Below are 26,478 nucleotides of genomic sequence, written 5' to 3' on the forward strand. Positions count from 1 at the left end.
AAACATTTTATCTGTTCTCCCCATCAGCACAGATATCTGCAGAATGTGCATTTAGGGCTTTTTCTTTTGCGTCTTCAAAAAAACAAGCGAACAGTAATTCAGTTCTTTGTTTTCCTTATCTTTCTTTCTCTCTTTAGTAGCACAATGGATTTTCTGCTTTTGGAATTTGTTCCTGGTGTTCCAAGCTGGAGCAAGTAGGGGACAGACTCCACACTTTTCAGGTCTGCCTGTGTCAGTCCTGAATGTCTTTGAAATGAATGTGTTCCCTTCCCCCCAGTTCACCTCCACATCCCTCCCTCTGTCTCGATCTCTGAGCAGCTACATTTCAGGGCTCCCAAGAGCAAGACACATGTTTTGCTTTATCATGAAAATCCTATATCCTGCTTGAGTGGTTCTCAGGTTGTCTTTCCATTCTCCTCTTCCAGCTCCTCCTTTGCCTTCACCCTCCACCATTGCTCCTGTCAGGAGCAGGTTAGGCATTCCTGGTTCTTTCATCCTGTCCGTCAAGGAGACCCGCATGCGATCCTGGGTCTAGTGCGGGGTGTAGTAGCTTTGCAGCCAAGAGACTGGCACACAGCCATGACCCAAACCTCAGTGGGGCAGGGACCGAACAGAATTGGTTGAAGTGACCTCCCCTTGCCAGAGGATTGGTTTGAATTCTAGGGAAATTGTGTGATCCCTGAGAACAGTGATCAGATAGTAAGTATGAAAAATAAGGACACAGGAAGGGGTGGGGGCAGAGGTGCTTATATAAGAAAAAGCCCCAAATATCGGGATTGTCCCTATAAAATCGGGACATTTAGTCACTCTATCCCACCGGGTAATAAAAAGATCCCTTGTAATTGGCTATTAAGATGACATTGTGGTTAGATTACTTTTCAGCTGTCTGTGGAAATAACACATTCCTTATCAGACCGATAAATATGTATTTTTAAAAGGGACAATAAGCTATCTGTCATCCAGGCATATCGCTGCAGATCTATATTAGTCCGTCAGCAGCAGAGCTGTCAAAGCCAGTTTTCAGGAGCGGAGATATCACTTTTTGGCATTTAACATGACAATTGTTACCCTCACCCATATAGCACAATCAAGCCCATAATTTACTGCCTGCTTTAATCCTTCTGCTGTTAAATCAAGGAGAGAAGGAACTTCCCCAATGCATATTGCTTCATTTGTTATTGCTTACAAAGGATGTTTGATCAAACACCCATCATTCTGAGCCTATGAGAGCAAATCTTGTGATAAAATTGTGTGATGTGTCACATCTGCCATTTACTAAAGACTTGTTTAATCCATCACAAGGTCGTCTGCCCTCACGGCACCCATTGTGGATAGTTTACCGGGTGAGGGATTTATGGTAGAGGACACATGGGGAGCTTCATGGTCTCCAGAGAAAGTGACAATTAATTATCTTTTCTGAGAGCACACTCAGCATCATCCTGGGTTTGATTTACCACAAAGGCAATGGAGGCTTCTCATTCGTTTTTGTATCAGACACGGAACTTGTGCTGCGGCTATCACACCGCTATCTCAGTGTGGGCAGCCACAAACCATGACATACATTGTTGAGGACTGCAAAATGACTCAGCTTCCCAGAGGTCTTCATGCCTTGAACATTGTTGATCAGAACACTGTTATTTGGCTTGACCGGATTGCATACACCAAGTAAATATAGAGCAAATCTTTTGGGCCTGATGTGTATATAAGAACTGGGTAAAATAATGATCCTGAATCTTCATCCTGGGATCTCAAAGCACTTTAGTAAGAGTACTTAACAGCACCCTTTTGTGGTAGGGCTAAATATTCAGGTTAAATGACTTCCCCAAGGCCACTGCTGTACTTAATGGCAGACCTGGAAATAGAAAAGACGGTTACTCACCTTGTAACTGGTGTTCTTCGAGATGTGTTGCTCATATCCATTCCAGGTAGGTGTGCGCGCCGTGCGTGCACGTTTGCCAGAAACTTTTATACCCTAGCAACTCCAGTGGGCCAGCAGGTCGCCCCCTAGAGTGGCGCCACTATGGCACTTGATACATACCCCTGCCGGCCCGCCCGCTCCTCAGTTCCTTCTTGCTGGCTACTCCGACAGTGGGGAAGGAGGGCGGGTGTGGAATGGATATGAGCAACACATCTCGAAGAACACCAGTTACAAGGTGAGTAACCGTCTTTTCTTCTTCGAGTGATTGCTCATATCCATTCCAGGTAGGTGAATCCCAAGCCTTACCTAGGCGGTGGGGTCGGAGTGAGAAGTCGCGGCCTGGAGCACTGCAGAGCCAAAGGCCGCATCATCTCTGGACTGCTGAACCAGGGCGTAATGGGAAGCAAATGTGTGGACCGATGACCAGGTCGCCGCCCTACAAATCTCTTGGATCGGCACGCGGGCAAGGAAAGCCAGTGATGACGCCTGTGCTCTGGTGGAGTGAGCAGTCACACGGCCCGTCGGAACGTGGGCCAGGTCATAACAGGTCCTGATACAGGAGGTAACCCAGGAAGATATCCTCTGCGAGGAAATCGGTAATCCCTTGACCCGGTCCGCTACCGCCACGAATAACTGGGGGGACTTGCGGAATGGTTTGGTCCTGTCCACATAAAATGCTAGCGCCCGACGGACATCTAGCGAGTGCAGCTGTTGCTCCCTGCGGGACGAATGGGGCTTTGGGAAAAAGACGGGGAGGAAGATCTCCTGGTTAACGTGGAAAGCTGAGACCACCTTGGGAAGAAAGGCAGGGTGTGGTCTCAGCTGCACCTTGTCTTTATGGAAGACCGTATACGGGGGATCTACTGTGAGGGCCCGTAGTTCTGACACCCGTCTAGCTGAGGTGATGGCCACTAGGAAGGTGGCCTTCCATGAGAGGTAGAGCAGGGAGCAAGTAGCTAACGGCTCAAATGGAGGACCCATGAGCCGAGTTAGGACCAGGTTGAGATCCCATGAAGGGGCAGGAGGGCGGATCTGTGGATAGAGACGTTCCAGTCCCTTCAGGAATCTCGCCACCATAGGGTGGGAGAAGACGGAAAGTCCATCCCCTCCAGGATGAAACGTGGAGGTAGCCGCTAGGTGGACCCGAAGGGACAACAACGCCAGACTCTGGGCCTTGAGGGACCAGATGTAGTCCAGAATAGTGGTGATGGGAATCTCCATAGGAAGAAGACCTTTCTCCGAACACCAACAGGAGAAACGCTTCCACTTAGCCGAATAAGTAGCCCTGGTGGAAGGCTTTCTACTGCCCAGGAGAACCTCCCGAACCGGGGTAGAGCAGCGTAACTCGGAGCCTGTCAACCACGCAGGAGCCATGCCGTAAGGTGCAGAGACCGAAGATCCGGGTGACAGAGCCTGCCGTGGTCCTGGGTGATCAGGTCCGGATGTAGGGGCAGGGCAACCGGGTTGGCTACTGAGAGGTCCAGCAACATGGGGTACCAATGTTGTCTGGCCCACGCTGGAGCTATCAGAATCACACGAGCTCTGTCTCTGCGCACCTTGAGGAGGACCCTGTGTATCAGCGGAACGGGAGGGAATGCGTAGAACGGGTGGGTCGCCCATGGGATCAGGAAGGCATCCGCTATAGACCCGGGCTCCCAACCCTGAAAGAAGCAGAATGTTCGACATTTCCTGTTCTCCCTGGACGCGAAGAGGTCCATCCGGGGACGACCCCACCTCTGGAAGAGTGAGAGGGCGACGTCTGGGCGGAGGGACCACTCGTGCAAGCGGAAGGACCTGCTCAGTCGATCCGCTAGAGTGTTTCGTACTCCCGGGAGATAGGAGGCGGAAAGGTGAACGGCATGGGCTATACAAAACTCCCAGAGACGCATCGCCTCGAGACATAGGGGAGAGGACCTGGTGCTGCCCTGCTTGTTGATGTAGAACATGGTCGTCGTGTTGTCGGTGAACACCGCGACACAACGACCTTGAAGGTGATGGACGAACGCTTGACAAGCAAGACGGACCGCTCTCAACTCCCATATATTGATATGGAGGTCCAGCTCCTGAGGGGTCCACAGGCCCTGAGTTCTTCGGGCGCCGCAGTGCGCCCCCCAGCCCAGATCTGAGGCATCCGTAGTCAGGAATGCCGAGGGCTGGCGCGGATGAAACGGGAGCCCCGCACAGACTATGGACTGGTCCAGCCACCACCGAAGGGAGTCCAGTACCCTTTGGGGAATGGTGACAGCTGTGTCCAATGAATGTCTGGCTGGCCGGTACTGCGCGATGAGCCAAGATTGAAGAGGCCTCATGCGGAGTCGGGCATACACTGTTACGAACGTACAGGCCGCCATATGTCCCAGGAGGGCCAGACATGTTCTTAGAGAGGTCAGCGGGGCCGCCTGCAAGCGCAGAATGATGGCCGACAGCGACTGGAACCTGGGCAAGGGTAGCAAGGCCCTGGCTAGGGTAGAGTCCAGAACGGCCCCGATGAACTCTATCCTCTGCGTGGGGAGCAAAGTAGACTTGTCCACGTTGATCACGAGGCCCAGGGCAGCAAAGAGGCTGCTGATCCTGCGGACGTGGTCGCGGACCTGCAGCTCCGATGTGCCCCGGATCAGCCAGTCGTCGAGGTAGGGGAACACGTGAATGCGGCCGCGCCGAAGGTATGCGACGACGAATGCCATGCATTTTGTGAACACCCTTGGGGCCGTAGAGAGGCCAAACGGGAGGACTGCAAATTGATAATGTTGGCGGTTGACCACAAAGCGGAGGAAACGCCTGTGCTGGGGGAATATGGCGATATGGAAGTAAGCGTCCTGCATGTCGAGGGCGGCGTACCAGTCTCTGGGATCCAGGGATGGGATGATGGTTCCAAGGGATACCATACGGAACTTCAACTTTACCATATACTTGTTGAGTTCCCGCAGGTCGAGGATAGGCCTGAGGCCCCCCTTGGACTTGGGGATTAGAAAGTAGCGGGAATAAAACCCCTTGCCCTTCTCGCTCTCTGGAACCTCCTCTATGGCTTCCTTGACGAGGAGCATCTGCACCTCCTGACGGAGGAATTGCTCGTGAGAGGGGTCCCTGAAGAGGGACGAGGGTGGTGGTGGGGGGGGGGGCGATGAAAACTTCAGGCGATAACCGGCCTGCACAGTGCGCAAGACCCAACGGTCCGATGTTATTTGGGTCCACCCAGGGAGGAAAAATGAAAGATGGTTGGAAAACTGCGGGGAAGGATCCGGAGGGGAAACTGGTACTGCGCCCTCGGGCGCACCTTCAAAATGAAGGCTTGGGTCCAGGAGGGGCCTTGGCGGAGCCTTGGTTTTGCCCCGTTTGGCCACCCGACTGTCTGCGTCGGTTGTTCCTGCCGCGGCGCCTAGTGAGGTCCTGCCGCGGACGGAACTGAGGATACGGCCGACACTGCTGTTGTTGGTTCTGCTGCCGGAATGGCCTGCGCTGTGTCGCAGGCGTATGCATCCCCAAAGACCGTATTATGACCCAATTGTCCTTAAGGTCCTTTAGTCTGGGGTCTGTCTTATCAGAAAACAGGCCCTGGCCTTCGAAGGGGAGGTCCTGGATAGTATGCTGGAGCTCTGGCGGAAGGCCAGAGACCTGAAGCCAGGAAATGCGGCGCATCGTAAGCCCCGAGGCACGGGTCCGAGCGGCCGAGTCCGCAGCATCTCAGGAGGCTTGTAGCGAGGTCCTCGCTACCTTTTTGCCCTCATCCAGAATGGTGGTAAACTCCTGACGGGCGTCCTGCGGTAACAGCTCTGCAAATTTTCCCACCGCTACCCAAGAGTTAAAGGAGTAGCGGCTAAGGAGGGCCTGCTGGTTCGAGACCCTGAGCTGTAGCACCCCCGCTGAATAGATCTTGCGGCCCAGGAGGTCCATCCGCCTCGCCTCCTTAGACTTGGGCGCCAGGGCCTCTTGACCGTGGCGCTCCCTGTCGTTCACCGACTGGACCACAAGGGAGCAGTGTGTCGGGTGAACATGCAGGTATTCATAGCCCTTCGAGGGGGCCATGTACTTGCTTTCCACTCCTTGAGCGGTCGGAGGGATGGAGGCCGGTGACTGCCAGATAGTAGCGGTGTTGGCCTGAATAGTCTTGATAAAAGGCAGGGCCACTCTGGTGGGTGCATCGGCGGAGAGGATGCTCACGACAGGGTCCTCGATTTCAGAGACCTCCTCTGCTTGAATGTCCAGGTTTTGTGCCACGTGTCGGAGGAGGTCCTGGTGTGCCCTAAGATCTAGAGGGGGAGGGCTGGAGGACAAGGTACCCGCCACTGCCTCATCCGGGGAAGACGACGAGGAAACCCCTGGCAACAGAGCGTCCACGGGGAGTTCTGTCTGGGGCTGCACCTCCGTCACTGGAGGGAGCTCTGGGTCCTGGTGGCTGGACCTGTCTTCTGCTTCCGGGGAGGGAGGGGGTTTAGACACCGTTGCCTCTGGTGGCCTGCGTTCCGCCGCAGGGCGGGGAGTGATATGTTGCGGACCCTGGGCTTGGCGGTACGCCCATGGGGTCCAAAACCCCCACTGTTGAGGCCCTCGTTCCTGAGGTGGAGGGTCCTGAAACAGGGCCGAGTGTCTGTCCTGGCCCAGCGTGTAGGCACTCTCTGCCTGAGAGGACACAGATGGTTCCCTTGAAGGCCACGGAGGTGCTGAGCCAGTTTGATAGACCTCTCTATATGCCGACGCCGACGATCTCGGTGCCGAGGATCGGTACTGCGACCCGTACCGGTGCTGGGATCGGGACCGGGAACGGCGTGGTAGTCGGTGCCGGGATCCGGATCGGGATCTGCCTCGAGGTCAGTGCCGAGAGCGGGACCGCGATCTTCATTCAGCGCGGTGCCGGGATGGCAGTGGGGACCGGGACCTGCCACCGACGCGGTGCCGGGAGGTCGACCGGGATCGGGACCTACCACCGGCTCAGTGCCGGGAGGTCGACCGAGGAGCTGAACGCCGAGGTGAACGGCTCCTAGAGTCTCGGTGCCGGTGGTAAGAGGAGCCAGACCGGGACTGTGCAGATGCTGATCGGCGCCGCGAGTGCGACCGGTACCACCGGGGAGAATGGTGCTGGGACTGCGAGCGGTGCCCCGAGCGCGAGCGTTCACGTCTCTGGGGCGATTGATGCCTGGACTCCGGAGACAGCGCTCTTGGCATCGGTTTGCCTCTGGAGGTTACCCGTCCTGGGGGTGCCGTGGTCTGAGGCTGCGATGGCTCCGTGAGCGCTATCAAGTCCCGTGCCGAGGCAAAGGTCTCCGGCGTAGATGGGACTAACAGCTCAACCCCTGATCTCAAGGGGGAGCTAGGAGGGGCTGGACTCGACGGACCTTCCGGACCCGGAGTCGACAGCAGCCCTGCAGGTGGTGGCGCGGCCAAGGTAGGTGCCGGGCGTTCCACTCGAGCCTGCCTAGATGGTGTTGCAGATGTCGAGGGTCATGAGTCTGCTCCCGGTGCCGGGGATAGACGGTGCCGAGGAGTCTTGCCGGTGCCGGCGCGGTCTGGTGCTGGAGTAGAAGTGGCCGGTTGCGCTGCCGGTACCGGAGTCAGTGCCGCTTCCATTAGGAGAGCGCGGAGTCTTTGATCCCTCTCCTTCTTTGTGCGAGGCTTAAAGGCCTTGCATATACGACACTTCTCACTGATGTGCGATTCCCGGGCACGCGTTGTGGGGATCGCTAGTCGGCATCGGCTTCTTGCATGCCGAGCACTGCTTGAAGCCCGGCGAACCAGGCATGAGCCCGGTGCCGGGCGCCAGGAAGGGCAACAGCCCACCCGCGAACCAATTATACAACTATATACAATAAACAACTAACTAATATACTACTTTAAACTGTCTATAAAACTATTTACAACTACGACTACGAACAGTGTACAGGAGAGCTAGGTACGTGGAGGACAGCAAGCCGCACTCCACAGTTCCAGCAACCGACACGGCGGTAAGAAGGAACTGAGGAGTGGGCGGGCCGGCAGGGGTATATATCAAGTGCCATAGTGGCGCCACTCTAGGGGGCGACCTGCTGGCCCACTGGAGTTGCTAGGGTAAAAAAGTTTCCGGCAAACGTGCACGCGCGGCGCGCACACCTACCTGGAATGGATATGAGCAATCACTCGAAGAAGAACCCAGGATTTTGATGCCCAGTTGACTGTTCCAATCATCAGACCCAACTTCCATCTTGTGATACAATTTATAAAGTCCTTTATTCAGAAAGAACAGAGACAATTAAATGAGCCAGAAAGGATATCACCACACCAAACTCAACTACCATTTTGCATGCATGCACATTTGCCATGTGTCAATTACCATCTCATCCAGCCATTGTTTGGTAATACCTGTGCATTCCATTAAAAGCAAGGTTTAATGTTCTCTAGATTTCCTTAATCCTTTTATCTGCTACAACACAATAAGTGATTCTGAGTTGCTTCTGCCAGATTTTAGTAAAATCACTCATGCAGTCAGAGAACAGCAATATCATGTGATATGTAGAATCATAGAATATCAGGGTTGGAAGGGACCTCAGGAGGCCATCTAGTCCAACCCCCTGCTCAAAGCAGGACCAATCCCCAACTAAATCATTCCAACCAGGGCTTTGTCAAGCCTGACCTTAAAAACCTCTAAGGAAGAAAATTCCACCACCTCCCTGGGTAACCCATTCCAGTGCTTCACTACCCTCCTAGTGATTTTTTTCCCCTAATATTCAGCCTAAACTGACCCCACTGCAACTTGAGACCATTACTCCTTGTTCTTTCATCTGGTACCAGAGAACAGTCTAGATCCATCCTCTTTCAGGTAGTTGAAAGCAGCTATTAAATCCCGCCTCATTCTTCTCTTCTGCAGACTAAACAATCCCAGATTCCTCAGCCTCTCCTCATAAGTCACGTGCTCCAGCCCCCTAATAATTTTTGTTGCCCTCTTCTGGATTCTTTCCAATTTTTCCACATCCTTCTTGTAGTGTGGGGCCCAAAACTGGACACAGTACTGCAGATAAGGCCTCAACACTGTTGAATAGAGGGGAATGATCATGTCCCTCGATCTGCTGGCAATGCCCCTACTTATACAGCCCAAAATGCCATTAGCCTTCTTGGCAAGAAGAGCGCACTGCTGACTCATATCCAGCTGCTAGTCCACTGTAACCCCTAGATCCTTTTCTGCAGAACTGCTACCTAGCCACTCGGTCCCTACTCTGTAGCAGTGCATGGGATTCTTCCATCCTAAATGCAGGACTCTGCAGTTGTTCTTGTTGAACCTCATCAGATTTCTTTTGACTCAATCCTCTAATTTGTCTAGGTCCCTCTGTATCCTATCCGTACCCTCCAGCTTATCTATTACTCCTCTCAGTTTAGTGTCATCTACAAACTTGCTCAGGGTGCAGTCCACACCATCCTCCAGATCATTAATGAAGATATTGAACAAAACCGGCCCCAGGACCAACCTTTGGGGCACTCCACTGCCAACAAACATGGAGCCATTGACCACTGTCCGTTGAGCCTGACAATCTAGCCAGCTTTCTATCCACCTTATAGTCCATTCAACCAGCCCATGCTTCTTTAATTTGATGGCAAGAGTACTGTAGGAGACTGTATCAAAAGCTTTGCTAAAGGCAAGGAATAACATGTCCACTGCTTTCACCTCATCCACAGCGACAGTTATCTTGTCATAGAAGGTAATTAGGTTAGTCAGGCATGACTTGGCCTTGGTGAATCCATGTTGACTGTTCCTAATCACTTTCCTCTCCTCTAAGTGCTTCAGAATTGATTCCTTGAGGACATATTTGACCAATCCAAAGTAATCTATGCAGCTCTTATTTTCAATATAAACTACTGAATATTTGTAATGAACTGTTTGTGATCCATTCCCAAAGTAATTATAAATACATTGGGAAATAATGCTTGGAAAACTGATTTTTTTAAGTGAATGAATTTGTTGAATGATTTGTTGTCAGCTCTAAAAAGGTGGTGTATCTCATAAGGCAAACTTTGAGTGCTGATCAGGAACCAGTGCTTGTGGTTCGTATTGGTATCAATGATTTAAGGAAACTTTTTAGCTAGGTTTACTAGAAAAATGGCCAAAGTCCAGAGTCTCTACTGTAGCTTTCTCTGCACTTAGTTCAGTTCAACATGCAGGGTTCGCTAAGCAAGGGAAACATCAGTGTCTTCACATGTGGATGAGAAGAGTGCAAAGAAGAGGACTTTAAGCATACTAATCACAGGAGGAATACTTGGGAAAGGAAGAACCTATAAAGAAGGGGTGGACTTCACTTTAATCAAAATGGAACTAGACTGCTGGCACAGAAAATGAACATGGTTGGGGAATTATTTCAACTAGAAGTTTGGAGAAAAGCTGACAGGTGCTTAGGCTAGACAAAGCCAGCTGCTAGGGATGTCAATAATGAAAGGGTATCTCTGTGTTCAGCAAAAGATAATACAGAAATTTCACCTGAACTGAGGGAGGGGGCAAGATGAGGTTGGAAGTAAATGTCAGTAAACTTGCAGATTGAGGCTATCCCTATGCTGCAGTCGGAGGTGTGATTGCCACTCATGTAGGTATCTATACCCCGTTAGCTTTAATCTAGTTAGTGCAGCTTAAAACATAGGGAAACACATGGTGGTATGAGCTTCAGAGGCAGATGTCCAAGTTTACATGGAGTCCTGAGTAAGGATATTTTTCTGAAAGATCTGCTTTAGGTAAAATTTGGGTTAGTTTCATGACCTGTGTTAAACATGAGGTCAGACTACAGTATCACAAAGGTGCCTTCTGGCCTTGAACTCTTTATGAATATGTGTGTTTCACAGAGAGTTCGGAAGGGGCTGGGGAATGCACCATTTTGACCTGTCAATGATATGTGCATTAAGAACTCCAACAGAACAGCTCACCCTATTCCCAAGAAGCTAATCAGAAAAGAACTGGATAGTACTTAGGAAATCGTGTCCCTCATGGGGGGAGGATTTTAACTCTCAGGTGATGTCAGTTTAAGTAATTACATTTGGGAACATTTTAAATGCCTCAGTGAAACACTGCAGCATCTGTTAAAAACTGCCTTAACGAGCACAGCCCTTCTCTGAGAAGTGACTGCAAAAGTGGAATGACAGAGTTCTGTGTATAACATCTAGCTCCCTCTCCCATAGATCTCACAGAGCTAATGGAAGAAAAAAATAATAAACACTGATTTATTATAAATTTGATCAAATATGATGTTGAGTTCCTCAATGGCTATAAATCAGTCCACTGCCACTGAAGCCAGTGGAGATGCTGAGGAGGATCTAGCCTTGGATCAGGGATGGTCAAAAATGAAAAACTAGTTTTGCCCAAAAAATAAAATAAAATCCAGTTTTGAATTGTTTTCATGTGGAAGGAATCAAAAAAATGTTTCACAACTGTGTTTTTCAGTTTTAAAGAATATTTATTTCATCAAACTGGCTTTTGAATATTTTTATTAAAAGCCAAATTAAATATCTATAAAATCACTTTGATAACATTGTGGATCGCATTTTGATTAATTTAAAAAAATAAAAATATTTTTCCACAAAAACTGAATGTTTAGAAAATGTCCATAATCTTTAACCAAAAATATGTTTTCATAAAATGGCGATGAGACAAATTGTTTGAAATATTTTGACCAGTTCTACTCTCAGTAAATTCTGAATAGCCCTACTCTGTTTAGTAAAAATGTCATTAGTGCAAACAGTGGTCAACATTAACATGTCAACATCTGATAACATGTTAACATCTGATAACATGTTATGATAAATAGTTCAAGCTATTTCCTATTCTTGGTACAGATCCCACTGCATGACTAAATCTTGGGAAGTGGAGACTTTAAGGACCATTACAGTAATCCCTTTACACTGATCCCAAAATGGTTGAGTCTCAAATCGGTGAAGTTTGGTTGGTCAGCAGGAACCATAAAATAGCACATAAATATTTGTTTAGTTTACTTGGAGAAGACTCTCAGGGCCTAGTTCTGTCCAGTTGACTCTTAGGGTATGTCTATAGTACTCGCCAGATCGGCGGGTAGTGTTCGATGTATCGGGGATTGATTTATCATGTCTCGTCTGGACGTGATAAATCAATCCCCAAATCGACATCCGTACTCCACCTGGGCAGGAGGAATAAGCATAGTCGACGAGGGAGCCATGGCAGTCGACTCGCCCCCATGAAGATGGCCAGGTAAGTTGAACTAAGATATTTCGACTTCAGCTACTCTAATAGCGTAGCTGAAGTTGCGTATCTTAGTTCAAATCCTTCCCCCCCGCCCGCTAGTGTAGCCCAGGCCTTAATCTGTTGTTCACTTTCACAAGGCTTTTCTGACTATATAAATAGAATGAGAAAAGAGAGCTTTTCCTTTTCTCTTGTCCATGCAGATGTCCTCAGGTTAGTAAAATGCAACAGAGAGTTCTGTGGCACCTTTAAGACTAACAGATGTATTGGAGCATACCTTTCGTGCATCTGACGAAGTGGGTATTCACCCACAAAAACTCATGCTCCAATAGGTCTGTTAGTCTTAAAGGTGCCACAGGACTCTCTGTTGCTTTTTACAGATCCAGACTAACATGGCTACCTCTCTGATATTCAGGTTAGTGTAACCTAAAGCATGAATTCTCTGGTTAGCAAAGTGGAATTTCATCATTTTAGTTTGAAACAAGCAATAGATGCAGACTACAGAAAATGTGAAGCAGACATCAGCATGGATAGGGCACAAGAAAATGTGTCCAGGTGATCTGCAAATGATGACAAAAAAAAGGGGATTGTGCCCTTTTTTTTGCACCTTTTTGATATATAATGCATCCAACACTTTTCTGAAGCCTAAGAAAAGAACTAGCTTCCTTTCGCACACTTCTTCTTACCCATATCAACCAATAAGTATCCCCATTATAAATGCAGGAACTCTTCTTCCTCCCTTCCTCTCAATTTTCCCTCTGTCACAGAGCTGTTATCACTATGGCCTTTGTGCCTTCTCACTATGTCCTGATTGCTGATCCAAGCACGTCATAGGTGCTTACCTATGGAATTATCTCTACCATGACAACACCATACATTAACACACAGTCGCTAACCAGGATCTGTAATGTCATCTTTTCAACTAAAATTGTGCAGATGGTGTTATAGAGCTAAATAGACACACAATTTGATTACCCAGAGTCTTATGTATTTAAATTCTAGGTTACCTTTTCCCTGTGGCGATCATAAATTTTATAAAACCCAATATCAATGGAAACATTTGTGATTAATTTTTAAAATTCCATTTGAAACATTCAAATAAAATAGAGACACGTTTCTCATCAGGGCTTGAAATCTAAACACTGAAGCATTGTGCTACTATGAGAAGATCTTGAGAATGACAAGGAATCAAACAGAAACTGACTAATGTAATTTTATCATTTGGGATGAGAGAGATAGGGAAAAAAAGAAAGCAGCCTAAACACTGAAAAGCAAAATGTTTTTTTTAAATGATTTCAGTTATTTCTTTTTTTAACATGTTTCTAAATGTCTGTTTGTTTATTCTGCAAATACTATTCAAACAGTTCTAGTTTCTTATGATAATGGTAAGAAAATGTCTCTGAAAAATATTTGATTTGTGTGTCCCTTTAGACACTATTCCTTCCAGACCAGTGTCACCAACCTCTTGTCCCCTGACCATAAGAACATAGGAATTGCTCATACTACATCAAACCTACAGTTCATCTAGTCCATTATCCTCCGACATTATACCAGCTGTGTCACAGAAAAGTGTAAAAAACACTGCAGTAGGTTGCTATAGAATAAACAACACACATAAATAGCTTCCTCCTAGCCCCAATAGTTAGAGGCTGCCTTATTCCCTGAAGCTTGATTATTTATATCTCTTCCCAAACTCTTGCTAACTATTTACTATTGTAACTCTGTTATAGCCAAGGGGAAGACATGCTAGGACAGATTCTCATCAGGTATAAATCAGCATAGGTCCATTGAAACCAATATAGCTGGATTGATTCATGCCAGCTGAGAATCTAGCCCACTGCCTGCCTCTTTAGGCTGTGGTTATCAACGACCATGGTTGCAAAAGTGTCATGTAGTGGTGAACGGATCCACATTACTAATGACTGGGTCTTCATGTTGTTCCTTGTTAATTCAGAGAGAAGGTGTCTGGTCCCTGGGCAATGTGACATTTGGGGATAGAGGGAAAGACCCAGTGATGAAAAGTGATTTTTCTAGAAGCACTAGTCCACTGCCAACATGCAATATTTTATGTCTGTGCTCTTTGTACCATCCTTTGTACTGAATAAATAAAAAAGCAAGGGCTGTAATCAAGAAGTTCCCTAATGAGCCAAGATGAATTGTTCTGTATCGATGATGACAGCAAATTCACTAAATGAATTGCAATTTGGGAACCTTATGAATTCATCAAAGCATGACTGCTTGGCTGGCTACTTAATCGCCTGTTATGATCTTCCCCCTCTCCCCAACCCATCCTGGTTGCCTTTGTCAGCAGTATCTGTAATTGAAAAGCTCCCTGTAGCCTTTAAGACTGTGAATGCATGAGGAACAGGTTGTGGTTGTTGTTTTTTTCTTTAATTTAATATGTACATATGTATTGCTAGAGGTTGGCAATTGCAGCTCTTTTAGGTGCTCACAATTTACTATGCATCAGACAAAAAAAACACCTCAGGAAGAGACTAGCTGAGAATGAATATTAATTAGGGACTCAATCCAGTAACTGTTACAGTCAGGGCATGTTTTACTCCCACCATTATACTGCCTGGAAAGATGATACCCCAAACTGTAGCTTCATCGGACCTTGCAAGGAGTGAAATCTAAGGGCAGGCCCAATGAGGGATTTCTAAAAAAAAAAATCCTTGTACCATGAAAAATGGTGTGGGTAATTCACATGGTGGCTCCGAGGATGTGAGGACTAGAACTCAGGTCTGCAGAGCTAGGGATGGCTGATGTTTGCACAGTGCTTTTAGGAGACCATGCAGCGCCCCACCTAGGGAGTACTGTGGAAAATATGAAGTACTGTCCAAGGATTCCTCCTGTCCTCAGGGCTATTAACACAGGAAACAGTACTCCTAGAGGCTATAATCCAGGGTCATTGAGAAATGCTACATTTCAGTGTGCTCCAGTCTCCACACTTACCCCTAATTATCTGCATCACCTGGCTGGAGCAGCATGACCCTTATATCTCCTGGAAAAAAAGGAGGATCAACTTCCCTTCTGAATACTGCCGAAGGGTCTGCCTGCATGCAGCCAGCTTCAATTCTTTGGTCCTGGGATCCTGCAGCTGATCAGAAGGGAGAACACCTGTGGGAGAACTCTAGATGGTGGTGGTTAGCCAGAAAGAGTCACTTCCAAGTCTGATTCCCCATCTCCATGAAAAGTATTGGGATTATGTGGACATTTCTGAAAAGAAAAATGCAGAGATGCTACCTCCACACTGGGACTATGGCTGATCCATAGGCCTACAACACAGAGTGATGGTCCCTTGTGGATGGATATATGCATGATCTAAGACAGAACAGGCAGCTCTTCATGTGTACATCGAAGAAAAACCTGTCCAAGGGCTTCATCCAGCATTCCACCTCCCTAGCAGGGGCTCCGGTCTTTTTTCTTAAGAAAAAGTATACAATGCTATGCCTTTGCATAGACTGTTGGGGCCCTAAAGCAGCCGATGGTCTGAAACCCTGTCCTTAATCTCAGAGTTACTAGATGGCTTGTGGTCTGCCAGAATTTTCACCAAAATGGACCTCCGGAGCACTTACAACCTAGTGCACCTCAGGGCAGGAAATAAATGGAAGATTGCCTTTCGACCCAGGTATGGGCACTTTGAATATTTAGTAATGCCATTCAGGTTGACCAATGCTCCCACAACCTTTCAGCACTTCATGAACAATGTATTTAGAGATATCCTGGACCAGTAAGTAGTCCTCTATCTCAATGACATACTTGTGTTTTCAGATAATCCTGAACAGCATTGTTACCACATTCATTCCATCCGGGAGAGACTATGGAAGCATGGCCTGTTTGTGAAATTGGAAAAATATACCTTTGACCAGTCCTCCACAGAATTCTTGGGTTATATCCTTTTCCCAGAGGGCATCAAGATGGACCCCCAGAAGATAGAGGCCATCGGTGGCTGGGCAGCACCCAAGTACTCCTAGGAGTTACAGAGCTTCCTGAGTGTCTCAGATTTTTACCGACAATTCATTCTTGACTTCTCAGGGAAAATAGCCCTCACAAAGCCATCACATTTGTTTGGACCTGCAAAGCTCAGCATCTTTTCAATCAGTTCAAGGCTGCTTTCACCAGGGCTCCCATTCTGGCACACCTGGACTCTGCTCAGGCATTCATAGCAGAAGCCAATGCCTCCAGTGTAGCCATTGGGTCCATACTCTCTGAGGCATGGTCCTCAGTAGATATTGCACCCCTGTCCCTACTACTGCCAAAAACTCACCACTACCAAATGGAATTATGAGATATTAGATAAGGAAATACTTGCCATTAAATCAGCCTTTAAAGAGTGGTGTCATAACCTCAAGGGATCCCGCCACCCAGGGCAAGTCTTTGATGACCATAAGAATCCTGAATATCTGTGGAATGCTCAAGCCTTGAGTCAAAGACAATTTAGGTGGACATTATCCTTCTCTCAATTGAATGTTGTCATCACCTATTTCCCAGGAACCAGGACTAGGAAAACAGACACTCTATTCTGAAAGAGGGCATACTATCAAGAGGTCAAGGACCCTAACCAAAAATGACCCTATCTCCTAATAGCTCAAAACTTCGTTAGTGCCAAGATTAACCAAGACCACCTTGATCTTATCTGATCTGCTTCGAAGGATGACCCATTTACTTAGTCTGAGCAAGCGAGAGCCAGAATCAAAATGCAATGCTCCATACAGGATGGGAACATCTGCCTTGATGGGTGCATATCCACTCCAGCCCCATCCTTCCTCCACAGCTAGAAGAGCTCCTTCTCTGCCATGACACTCCTTTGGCAGGACATATTGGACATCTGAAGATTTCTGCATGGCTTTCCCTTTCTTCTGGTGGCCCTGTACGTGAGCCAAAGTCCAGGACTAGGATAACTCTTGTGACCAGTGTGCTCACTCCAAGACGCCCTGTCCTAAGCCCCTCAATGCCCTAGTACCCCTGGAGACCCAGCCTAGACACTGGGTCTCAGTCACCAGGGACTTCATAGTGGAACTCCCTAACTGTGTTGGTTGCACAGTGGTCTTTACTGTTGTAGACCAAGTGACCAAAATTGTGCACATCATCCCCTGTAATAAGCTATCCCCTGCTGAAACCATGCTGCGACTCCTAGTGGTTCATTTGTCTGACTTCATGGGCTTCCAAACATATCATCTTGAACCAAGGCCTCTAGTTTGTCTCATGCTTTTGCTGTGAAGTGGCCCTGCTAATGGACATTTGTACTTTTACCTCCTCTATGTACCATCCACAGACAGATGGGCAGATGGAGAGGGTGAACCAAGTGTTAGAGCAATACCTATGGTGTTTTGTCAGTTACCATTAAGATAACCAGTTATCCCTCCTTCCTTATGCCAAGTTCTCATAAAACACTGACCATGCCTCCATAGGGCAGAGTCTCTTATTTGAAAACTGTGGTTTTACAGCTGGCCTTGCTAGCCGCCTCTTCGAACCCAGCAACTGCTGACAGGATCCAACAAATTCACCATATACCGGAGGAGCTTAAGGACCACCTAGAAGGCGCAAAAACAGACAACAAGTAATATGCAGATTGTCAATACCAGGAATGCCCAGCTAACATGGATGGTCAAATTGTCTGGGTTGCTACAAAACTCCTCCATACAAACAGGCCATCCCAGTTCCATGGGCCCTTCCAGATTTGTCAGCAAATCAACCCCATCACATTCAAACTACAGCTCTCTCAATCTCTTAGGGTACATCCTGTTTTCAAGATTTCCCTCCTGAAGCCTTTCCCAGAGGATCCCTTTCCTGGTGAGTGCCAACAGCCGTCCCCAGCAGTCCAGGTCCAAGGGAATGAGGAATATATAGTCCATGCTATCCTGGACTCTAAATTATAGAGGGGAAGACAGTACTATCTCATTGATTGAGAGGGCTAGGGTCCTAAAGAATGCTCCTTGGAACCCATTGCCCATGCTCATGCCTCTGACCTAGTAAAAGGATTTCATCAAGACCACTCAGATAAATGAGGCCCAGCAACCACTCAGTGGAAGAGCACCCCTGAAGATGGTGGATAATGAGAGGCTGCGGGAACTAGAACCTACATCTGCAAAGTCTGGGATGTCTGATATTCCCATGGTGCCACTGGGAAGCCAGACAAGACTGTACTTAGGGAGCACAGTGGAGAATAGTCATTGCAGAAAGTACTGCCCAAGAGAACCAGAGTGACAGCATCCTGCCTCCCTCTGATTGGCCAACAACACTATTTAGTCCTGAAAGGTTCCCCAGGAAGTTGTCTGTGCAATGATACAGACTTTGAGCCACTTGTGACTCCAGAGCTCACCTTGTGTTCTGGTCTCTGATCCCAGCCTGACCCTGACTCTGGACTCCTGACTCCAGCTTGGTGCTATCTCTGGTCTCAGGTCTCTGACTCTGACCTTGATTCCAGCCTGTTACTACCTCTGATCTCCAGTCCCCAACCCAGCCTGACTTTTACCTTGACTTTTTACTGAACCCAGCTCTAGCGATTCCTCCAACCCTCCCCTTCGACTACTGCCCCTGATGTTTGAACCCCACCTAGCTAGATCAGACCCCCTACACCCCAATCCCCTACTGTGGCACACTTTTCTCTGAGTCACCCTGGGACCATGCCCCGAGCACTGTGCTGCTGAGGAGCTGCTTTCTTAGCAGACATTAAAACATGGACCTGATCACTTATGGCTGTTATGTCTTTCAGTATTTTTGAAATAGTAGCAGCATCAGCCCCAGTGCTCTGTCCAGAATTCCATTCTGGCTATTTAAAATCTTTCCTTCTGAAGCATCATCCATTTGAGAAAACAATTCTTCTCTTTCCATTAAGAAAAAAATATATAAACCTAGCAGCTGTGTGATCTTCCTAATACAGAAGGGCTGCCTTTATGAAGTGGGTAGGGGGGAGGGGATGATTGTTTTTAGATTCACTCTAATGCTCCTTGAGATCCTTCTGGATGAAAGACACTGTGAACAGCAAAGCTTTATTTACAACATCAACACTACAAAGACTATAGTATATCTAATTTAACAGTACAGCTCTGATGGCTGAAAAGTGGATGGCACCTAGGAAGAAATTTGTAGAATCTAACAAATGGGATACTTTCAAATTCCCCTATGTGCACCTCAGTCTATATGCATGCTGTATCGCTGTATAGTTGTGTGTGTTTGTGTGTGTATTAAATGTACACATAAAATCAAAGAGCAAGAAAAATAGAGATTTGACCTTGCAGCAGCCAAAGATGATACTCAAGTATATTACTCTGTGTTCTGCTATCATTGTCGCTAAAGAGCTTATTCATTGCAAGGCCATATATTGCTGTGTTTGCTTGCATTTTCAGAACTACTGTATGTCCCAGATAATATGTGTCTTGTAGGGATAAAAAAGTCTTGATCCATCTGCCAAGTCTGGCTGAGTTTTAGGAATAAGTTAAACAACAATAAATAAACTGTTATGGTTAGTAAACTCAGATCAATGTAATCTGGTAGTAGTTTACATGGAAATAGAATCAATTGCTCTTACAGTGAGAAGGTGAGCATAGACACTCAAAATTCCAGTCGGAAGATCTGCACACATTCACCACTTAGCTTTCTCTCCTGAGGGATTTTCTCTTTGTCTCCATGGCATGTGGATTGTGGGGTGTCTCTCTCATTATTGTAAATTAAGGATGCTAGAAAATGTGAATTGTAATCCGGAAGCTATGGCGTCATCATGTATGATATACAAAAAAATAGATATATATCAATACCATTATCCCTTCCAGCACCTCTTTTGGTTGTATCCCCTGTGTTGGGTCTCGCCATTTTGGGTCTCGCCACACTTGATCTGTAATAGGAACTGTATGGCCTAATGCATTTTCCTACATGCCAAGGGAGCCACCAGCTGCTGTTAAAATCTGCTTGTTGTAGGGACATGTTAGCATCAGTTCTGAAGGAGGCTATTTACCAAGTATCTCTGCCAGAAGTGAAAGAATTAACTATTTGAATGTGTATGTGTGTGCCTGTGTACAGACAAAAACATATGTGTGTATATGACTCTTAAAGGACTTAGGGTCATTATTAGTGGTAATAGAATGCCCAAGAGATAAATTAGCTATTGAGAGTGTCCTATCTTGCCTGAAGTTTGTATATAGATGTGTAAAATCAAAAGAATTGCTTTTACCTTTGGGCAGGTTTTACCACATTCTTCTTGCTCTTTAGTGACCGTCCCAGCTTGTATTATTTACCTCTTGAATTTATCTGTATTGAAGCTTTCTCTGGGCATGTATCCTTCAGCACAGGAAGATTTATACATGAGAAAACAAAACATGAGTGTGATGTATAAAAATAGGGTGATGATCTCTCTAAGTAACCCTGAACCTTTGTCTTCCTGGCAGAGACAGACTGTTGGTCATTTCCTCTAGGGTGGTAGACACTGAAAGAAGCTCTGGCTCCCCTTTCAATGGGGAACCCGCCAGCTACTCCAGGGATGGCATGGAACAGCTGTGGCCCATACTGTCCAGGCTTTCAGGGGTGTCCATGTTGTAAGTTATATATAGGTGGTTGCTCTCCAGTGTGTGCTATATCCCTTCAGTTGGACAATGGCACTTGTCTAATTTTATATCAGTCCTTTTAAAATATTTAATTAACCTAGTCAGGAAAATACAAGTTTCCCATTGTTTAAGGCCCCAATTCAGCAGAGCACATGCTTAGATCCATCTCTATCCAGGAAAGCACTCGAGCATGTGTTTAACTCCCATTTCCTGAACTGGGGCCAGAAATACAAGCCAGCAGTCAATCAAGGGGATAAATAATGCCACTAACAATTGTTATAATTGTGGATACATGCATGCCTACCAGTGCCCTCACTGTATCGCTGATGTATTGTACATCTCTCTGTATTGCAGCCATCTATGAGCAGTCATGTGAAGCCTATCGTCACAAAGGGAAGACGTCTGGTTTCTTCCATATTGATTCTGATGGAAGTGGACCGCTTGGACCGTTCCAGGTTTACTGCAATATCACGGGTAAGGATACTGCGTTGTCAACAATGTATAACATTGGTTCTAAATGTCTTATAATGAAATGTTTTTTGTTTGTATCATTAAGAGAACCTCAGAGTTGTTGATATTTTGATGGTGGGGAAAACATGCATCAGATTTACAGCTTTTGTGATGAAAGTTAAATGTAGAAGGATTTCCACTAGTTAATATCAGCTAGCACTACAATCCAAGCTTGTATGATTCCTACAACTCAGGGTAAAAGAGATATGCAGGCCTTTGCTATGGCTAAAAGAACAAATTGTGCTTAGTGAGAGGATGTTGTTGCATTTTTCATAAGCATCCTGATTTTTAATTCACCCTCAGTATTATTTTTATGAGATCTCATAAACTTGAAACCCAGATTTGTTTCTTAATTTAACTGTTTCTTTGGTACACTTGTATAATAGCTTCTTATTGTAAGGTTCAACTCAATTATTAGAGAAATAGATAGTTAGGTAGAAAGTCCAGTATGTATACTTCCGCACCATCTGCAGTCTCTGCTCAAAGCATAAGGTATTCCTTACTCAAGTAGCCCCACTGACAGTCAGTGAGACAACTCACGTAAGGGTTTGCAGAATGAGGACCTTAATTAGTATAGAAAGTAACAGGACATCCTTTCTCTCACTAGAGAGAGGTGGTACTTTTCAGATTAGGATGAGCTGATTGGCAGTCACTGTGGGGGAAACTCACTCTGGGACCATGACCTCTCATAAGAGCCTCATTATGCTGAAACAATGACATTGTCTACCATTACGGAAAGATTCATGACTGAGGGAGATGGAACCTTCTCCAGAACTGGGCCAAAACTGTAGAGCTCATAGCCTAGTGAAACAGGAATTGACCACTAACCTCATTGCATTGAGCTAATTGTAAAGTGCTCTTTTTTCTACAACCTTTTTTACCACAATACCTTCACTGACACCAGTGCTTTTTTATATTCAATAATTGAAAAATAGAAATCAATGCCCCTAAGCCTGCCTCATACCACCAGGGGAGGAAATGAGAGATATCCATTGTAACTTCTTACACTTAGGAGCAGCTCAGATATTGCATAGATCAGAGCCAAGGTCGGAACCTAGAAAGATAGTCTTTTGGTTATGACTCTTCAAGTTGTTGTCCTATAGTTTAAAATCAAATGCAGATCACTAAAGAGAATCTCAGTTCAATCTCCCCGTAAAGATCTGAGTGCAATTCACATGGAGAGCTGAATGTGCTTGTCTGAGAGCAGATTTTGGCCCTAAAACCTAGAGACCAGTTCTGTTCCTTCTCTCACTCTGTTCAAGGAGAAGCCAAAATATAGCCAAGGACCACAGCTGACTGAAAAGGGGAAGGAATGGGGGCCATTCCCCACTCTGCACTGGTTACTTTCACTGGCCAGTTACAGATGGGGGACCATACCATACTCTCTGCTAGGCTGGTAATTTTGGCTGCATTAGGCAGCCGCACATCCCCTCCAGATTCAATCCAGGGAACAACGTGAACCTTTACATTGCTTCCTCAATAAACTCATTCTTAGTGTCTCAAATTAAATTTTCATGGTGATGTAATTGGGCAGTCATTAAATGTTAATTAAACATACACACAAGTTAATGATTAAGTATGTTTTTATTCAGGTGTAACAAATATTTAATAAGTGTCGTTCAACTGTTGTTGAATCTCAAGTATTAAGGCAGAGTTCCATCTTCTCCTCAGCATGGTGTTTTTGGACTGCAATATGGAGCCATAATTAATATTAATATTTATTATTACTATATGTTTACATTACAATACATAGCCAATTAGTTCATTTTATCATCCATTTATCATTGTGTTATTTGGTGTTGTGCTCAATTCATATATAATACATGTGTGCTAAATAGATGTAAATTGTAGGATTATAGAAGTATAAGATTGACAAGTATTTAGGAGTGATGAGTGTGTATTAGGTATATAAGTAAAGCCTGGCTAGAATGCAAGGCCTATAGGCTAAGACCTGTAAGATTTTAGCTTAACAAGACTAGGCAATAGGTTTAAGAATTCTTGACATGAGTGGGTGACCTAGGAATAACCCTAGGCCATTAAGGTCACAAGATTACTGTAGAAATTGTGCCAATAGGTTATGTTACAGAAAACCTGATTGCATTAGACTGCAATGTATTGTCCAAATCCATGGGATACCTGATTGTAACATAATGGAATGTTCTGTCCCAACCACGTTACATATTGTGCAAAAATGCTGATGACAATAAGGGAAACTAAGAAAACCTGTGAAAAACAATATTTGTAGGGTGTGGAATTACAGCTGAGGAAAAGAGCATTGAAACATTCATGAATATGCATAAGATATTAGATGTGGTCAGAAGAATGATATAAAAGAGGTTGCCTGGTTAGGTAAAAGACAGAGGACCTCAAGAGACAACTCCATGGGAAACCCCAGCAGGGACCATTCCTCTCTTGAGACTCATATGTTGAAAGATCCTAGAATACCTTTGAGGATGTGAGCATAACTACAGCCTCAGTCATTGCATATATTTTTGTAGGATTTATATATTCATTGAGAATTGTAATTTTAATTATTGCTTTAATTAAACTTGTAGTATGTGGTATCTCATGCGGAGCGAAGAAAATTCACACAGTCAACACAGCTGCAAACAAGTCAGGAATCAATTTAGTCTTTTCCACCACCTCCTTATATAGTTAAGTCTGGTTACATAAGAACCAATCATGTGGGCTAACATCGTACATGCTAGCAATCTAATTGGACAAGAAGAAAAATCACGCGCTTACCATGCCTCTAATCACGCGATTGGCCAACCGCAACAACGCAATCCCCGACCACACAAAGAAGGATCTACAGCCTCCTCCCCTCTCCTCTCCTGAACCAATCGCTCCGTGTGGAACACAGAGAACAAGCGGCTCGGACCAGCCCCCCCAGCCACAGCCACAGGACTCCAGCTGAGGAGGCAACGGACACTTACATGTGACAGCTGCCGCCCACCTCTGCCCGCGGAGCGCCTTGCGCAGGGACCCACACCTACCCGAGATCAGAGCGGGAGCGGCGCCGAGCCCGGCCGCCTGGGCTCCCCGCGCTGCCCGGCCGGGGCCCCAGCAGCGCCCGGCGTCCGAGCGCATGAGAGGGAGCGAGGAGCGGGGGCCGCGGCCCGAGCCGCTCGCCTCCTCTCCCGGACGGCGGCAGCAGAGAGACCGGCCCGGGGGGAAGCAAGGAGGCAGCGAGGAGGCGGCGGCTCCACGCAAAGAGCCCGGACACAACCCCGGTCCAGCACCGCACTCGATCCGAGTAGGGAGGATAAGTCCCTACACCTCCCCCTTTCTTTTCAAACAAGGCCGTGGCAATGCGCATAAGACTTTGTCATAATATATAAACAAAACAAGGAGCAAAACAAGAAAAGCAATACAATCATTAATAGATACAATTTAGCATGTAATAGTGAAGTATACCAAGTTGGTTAACCAAAACTATTAAGCCAATCCCACGGAGGATTCTCTCCCTGGGTGAGGTTATACACATTATTCTATAATCAATAGTTGCTCGATTTTACAAAACTGCACAACGTATACTATCTACATCTTACAACTTAACTAATAATTACAAGTTTCTAATTAAAGTCAGGAAAGAGGAAGCGTAGATCCGGGACGGTATCGTCGTTTGCCGCTTCTATATCGGGATCGTGTGGTTGCTTATCACGTCTCTGGGTGAGCCACGGTCGAACCCACTTCGCGGGGATCCATCTGGGACCTGTAGTAGTAGAAACACAGGCATAGCCCCTTCCCCATGTTAATAAATCCACAGGACCTTGCCACTTTTGATCTGTATAATTAAACCATCGGACCTGTGGGCGGGGCAATTGGCAATCTTGGCCCATAGCACCAGCAATATGTCGCATAACTGGTGGGACATTATGGGTTCCTACCTGTAACCAATTAAGCACATATAGAGCCTTTGAAAGGCAAGCATGGGGCGTACGGGACAATGGATCAGCATCGGGGGCAACTCTCCCTTTTTGTTTTAACAAAAGAAGCTTTAATGAGGCATGAGAGCGTTCCACAATAGCTTGGCCGGTGGAATTGCCAGGGACACCGGTAACATGAGAAATTCCCCATAAGGAAAGAAAACGAGCTGTACGACGAGAAATATATCCAGCGCCATTGTCTGTTTTTATGGAAGCAGGAATGCCCATAACAGCAAAGCAGACCTGCCAATGTTTAATAACATCCCGAGAACCAGTACTGGCTAACGCTGTAGCCCACAAAAGTCCTGAAAAGGTGTCTACCGTGACGTGAATATATTTAAGGGAGCCAAACTCAGGAAAAAGGGTAATATCTGTTTGCCAAATTTGTAAGGAGGACAAACCACGAGGGTTAACACCAGAGGCAAGGGAAGGGGGTACAACATGCTGTTGACAACTAGGACATGAGGCCACAAGGGCACGAGTGGTAGCCAAAGGGAGCTTAAACTGTCGGGCTAAGGCACGGGCAGATTGGTGGAAAAAATCGTGCGAAAGGCGAGCCTGAGGAAAGGAGTCAGGGACATGAACTGAACCAACCAATTGGTCAACGATGGCGTTGCCCTGGGCAAGACCATCAACAATACCAGAATGACTGCGAATATGAGTAATAAAATAGGGGCAGGAACGGGCATCAAGTAAATGCCAAAGTCGCAAAAGGGCTTGCCACAGCACAGAATTAGACACTTGTCTCAGAAGAGAACGTTCCAAGCGACATGTCACACCCACAGCATAAAGAGAATCACTAACAATATTAAGAGGGGTGGTGGGCCACTTGACAAAGGCACGAATAATGGCTTGAAATTCCAAAACTTGGAGAGATCCCTCAGCTACGATCAGCTCGTGATGCCAAGCACCGGCCGCATGCCACAGAAGGCCGGCGCGGGCCATCTTGCCACTGGCATCAGTAAATACAGTAAGTCCTTGCACAGGGGAAGATTGTCGCATGACCACCTTTTCTAAGGGAATTGTTACTGACAAAAGGCGATGAGAGGGATAATGATTGGTAAGACGACCAGTATAACTTAACAAAGCAACAGCAAAAGAAACATCATTAGCAAGAATGTGGGAAAGTAACAAAGCATTAAAAGGCACATAAATAACATCAGGGTCAGCGCCCGTAATTGCAACAGTACGGGAACGGGCTGTCACAATAAGTGATGCAATGGCTTCCAATCGAGTGGTAACTGTTTTGGAAAATTGAGAAGATGGAAAAATCCATTCGAGTCCGACGAGAGGATCAGGTAAATCCGGGAGCCATTGGAAAAGTAGCGCCTCCAGGGAGGTATCTCTAGAAAGAATTGCTAGGGATACAGGTGAACCCGGGAGAACATGGCCGGAATACCGAAGCGTGACCTTACTGGCAAT

The 26,478-nt window shown here is 46.6% G+C and overlaps 1 protein-coding gene across 2 annotated transcripts in view; it reads left to right on the forward strand.

The window, feature by feature from the left end:
• CNTNAP5 (contactin associated protein like 5) overlaps positions 1-26,478 on the forward strand; it is a 431,022-nt gene that overhangs the window by 266,695 nt on the left and 137,849 nt on the right. For both annotated transcript variants that reach the window (XM_030580503.1, XM_030580504.1), the window contains one exon: positions 20,972-21,091. In XM_030580503.1, coding sequence (XP_030436363.1) covers positions 20,972-21,091 — 120 coding nt within the window. The remainder of the gene's footprint in view (positions 1-20,971; positions 21,092-26,478) is intronic.

Source organism: Gopherus evgoodei, chromosome 11, assembly GCF_007399415.2.
Source record: "Gopherus evgoodei ecotype Sinaloan lineage chromosome 11, rGopEvg1_v1.p, whole genome shotgun sequence".
Taxonomy (NCBI): domain Eukaryota; kingdom Metazoa; phylum Chordata; order Testudines; family Testudinidae; genus Gopherus; species Gopherus evgoodei.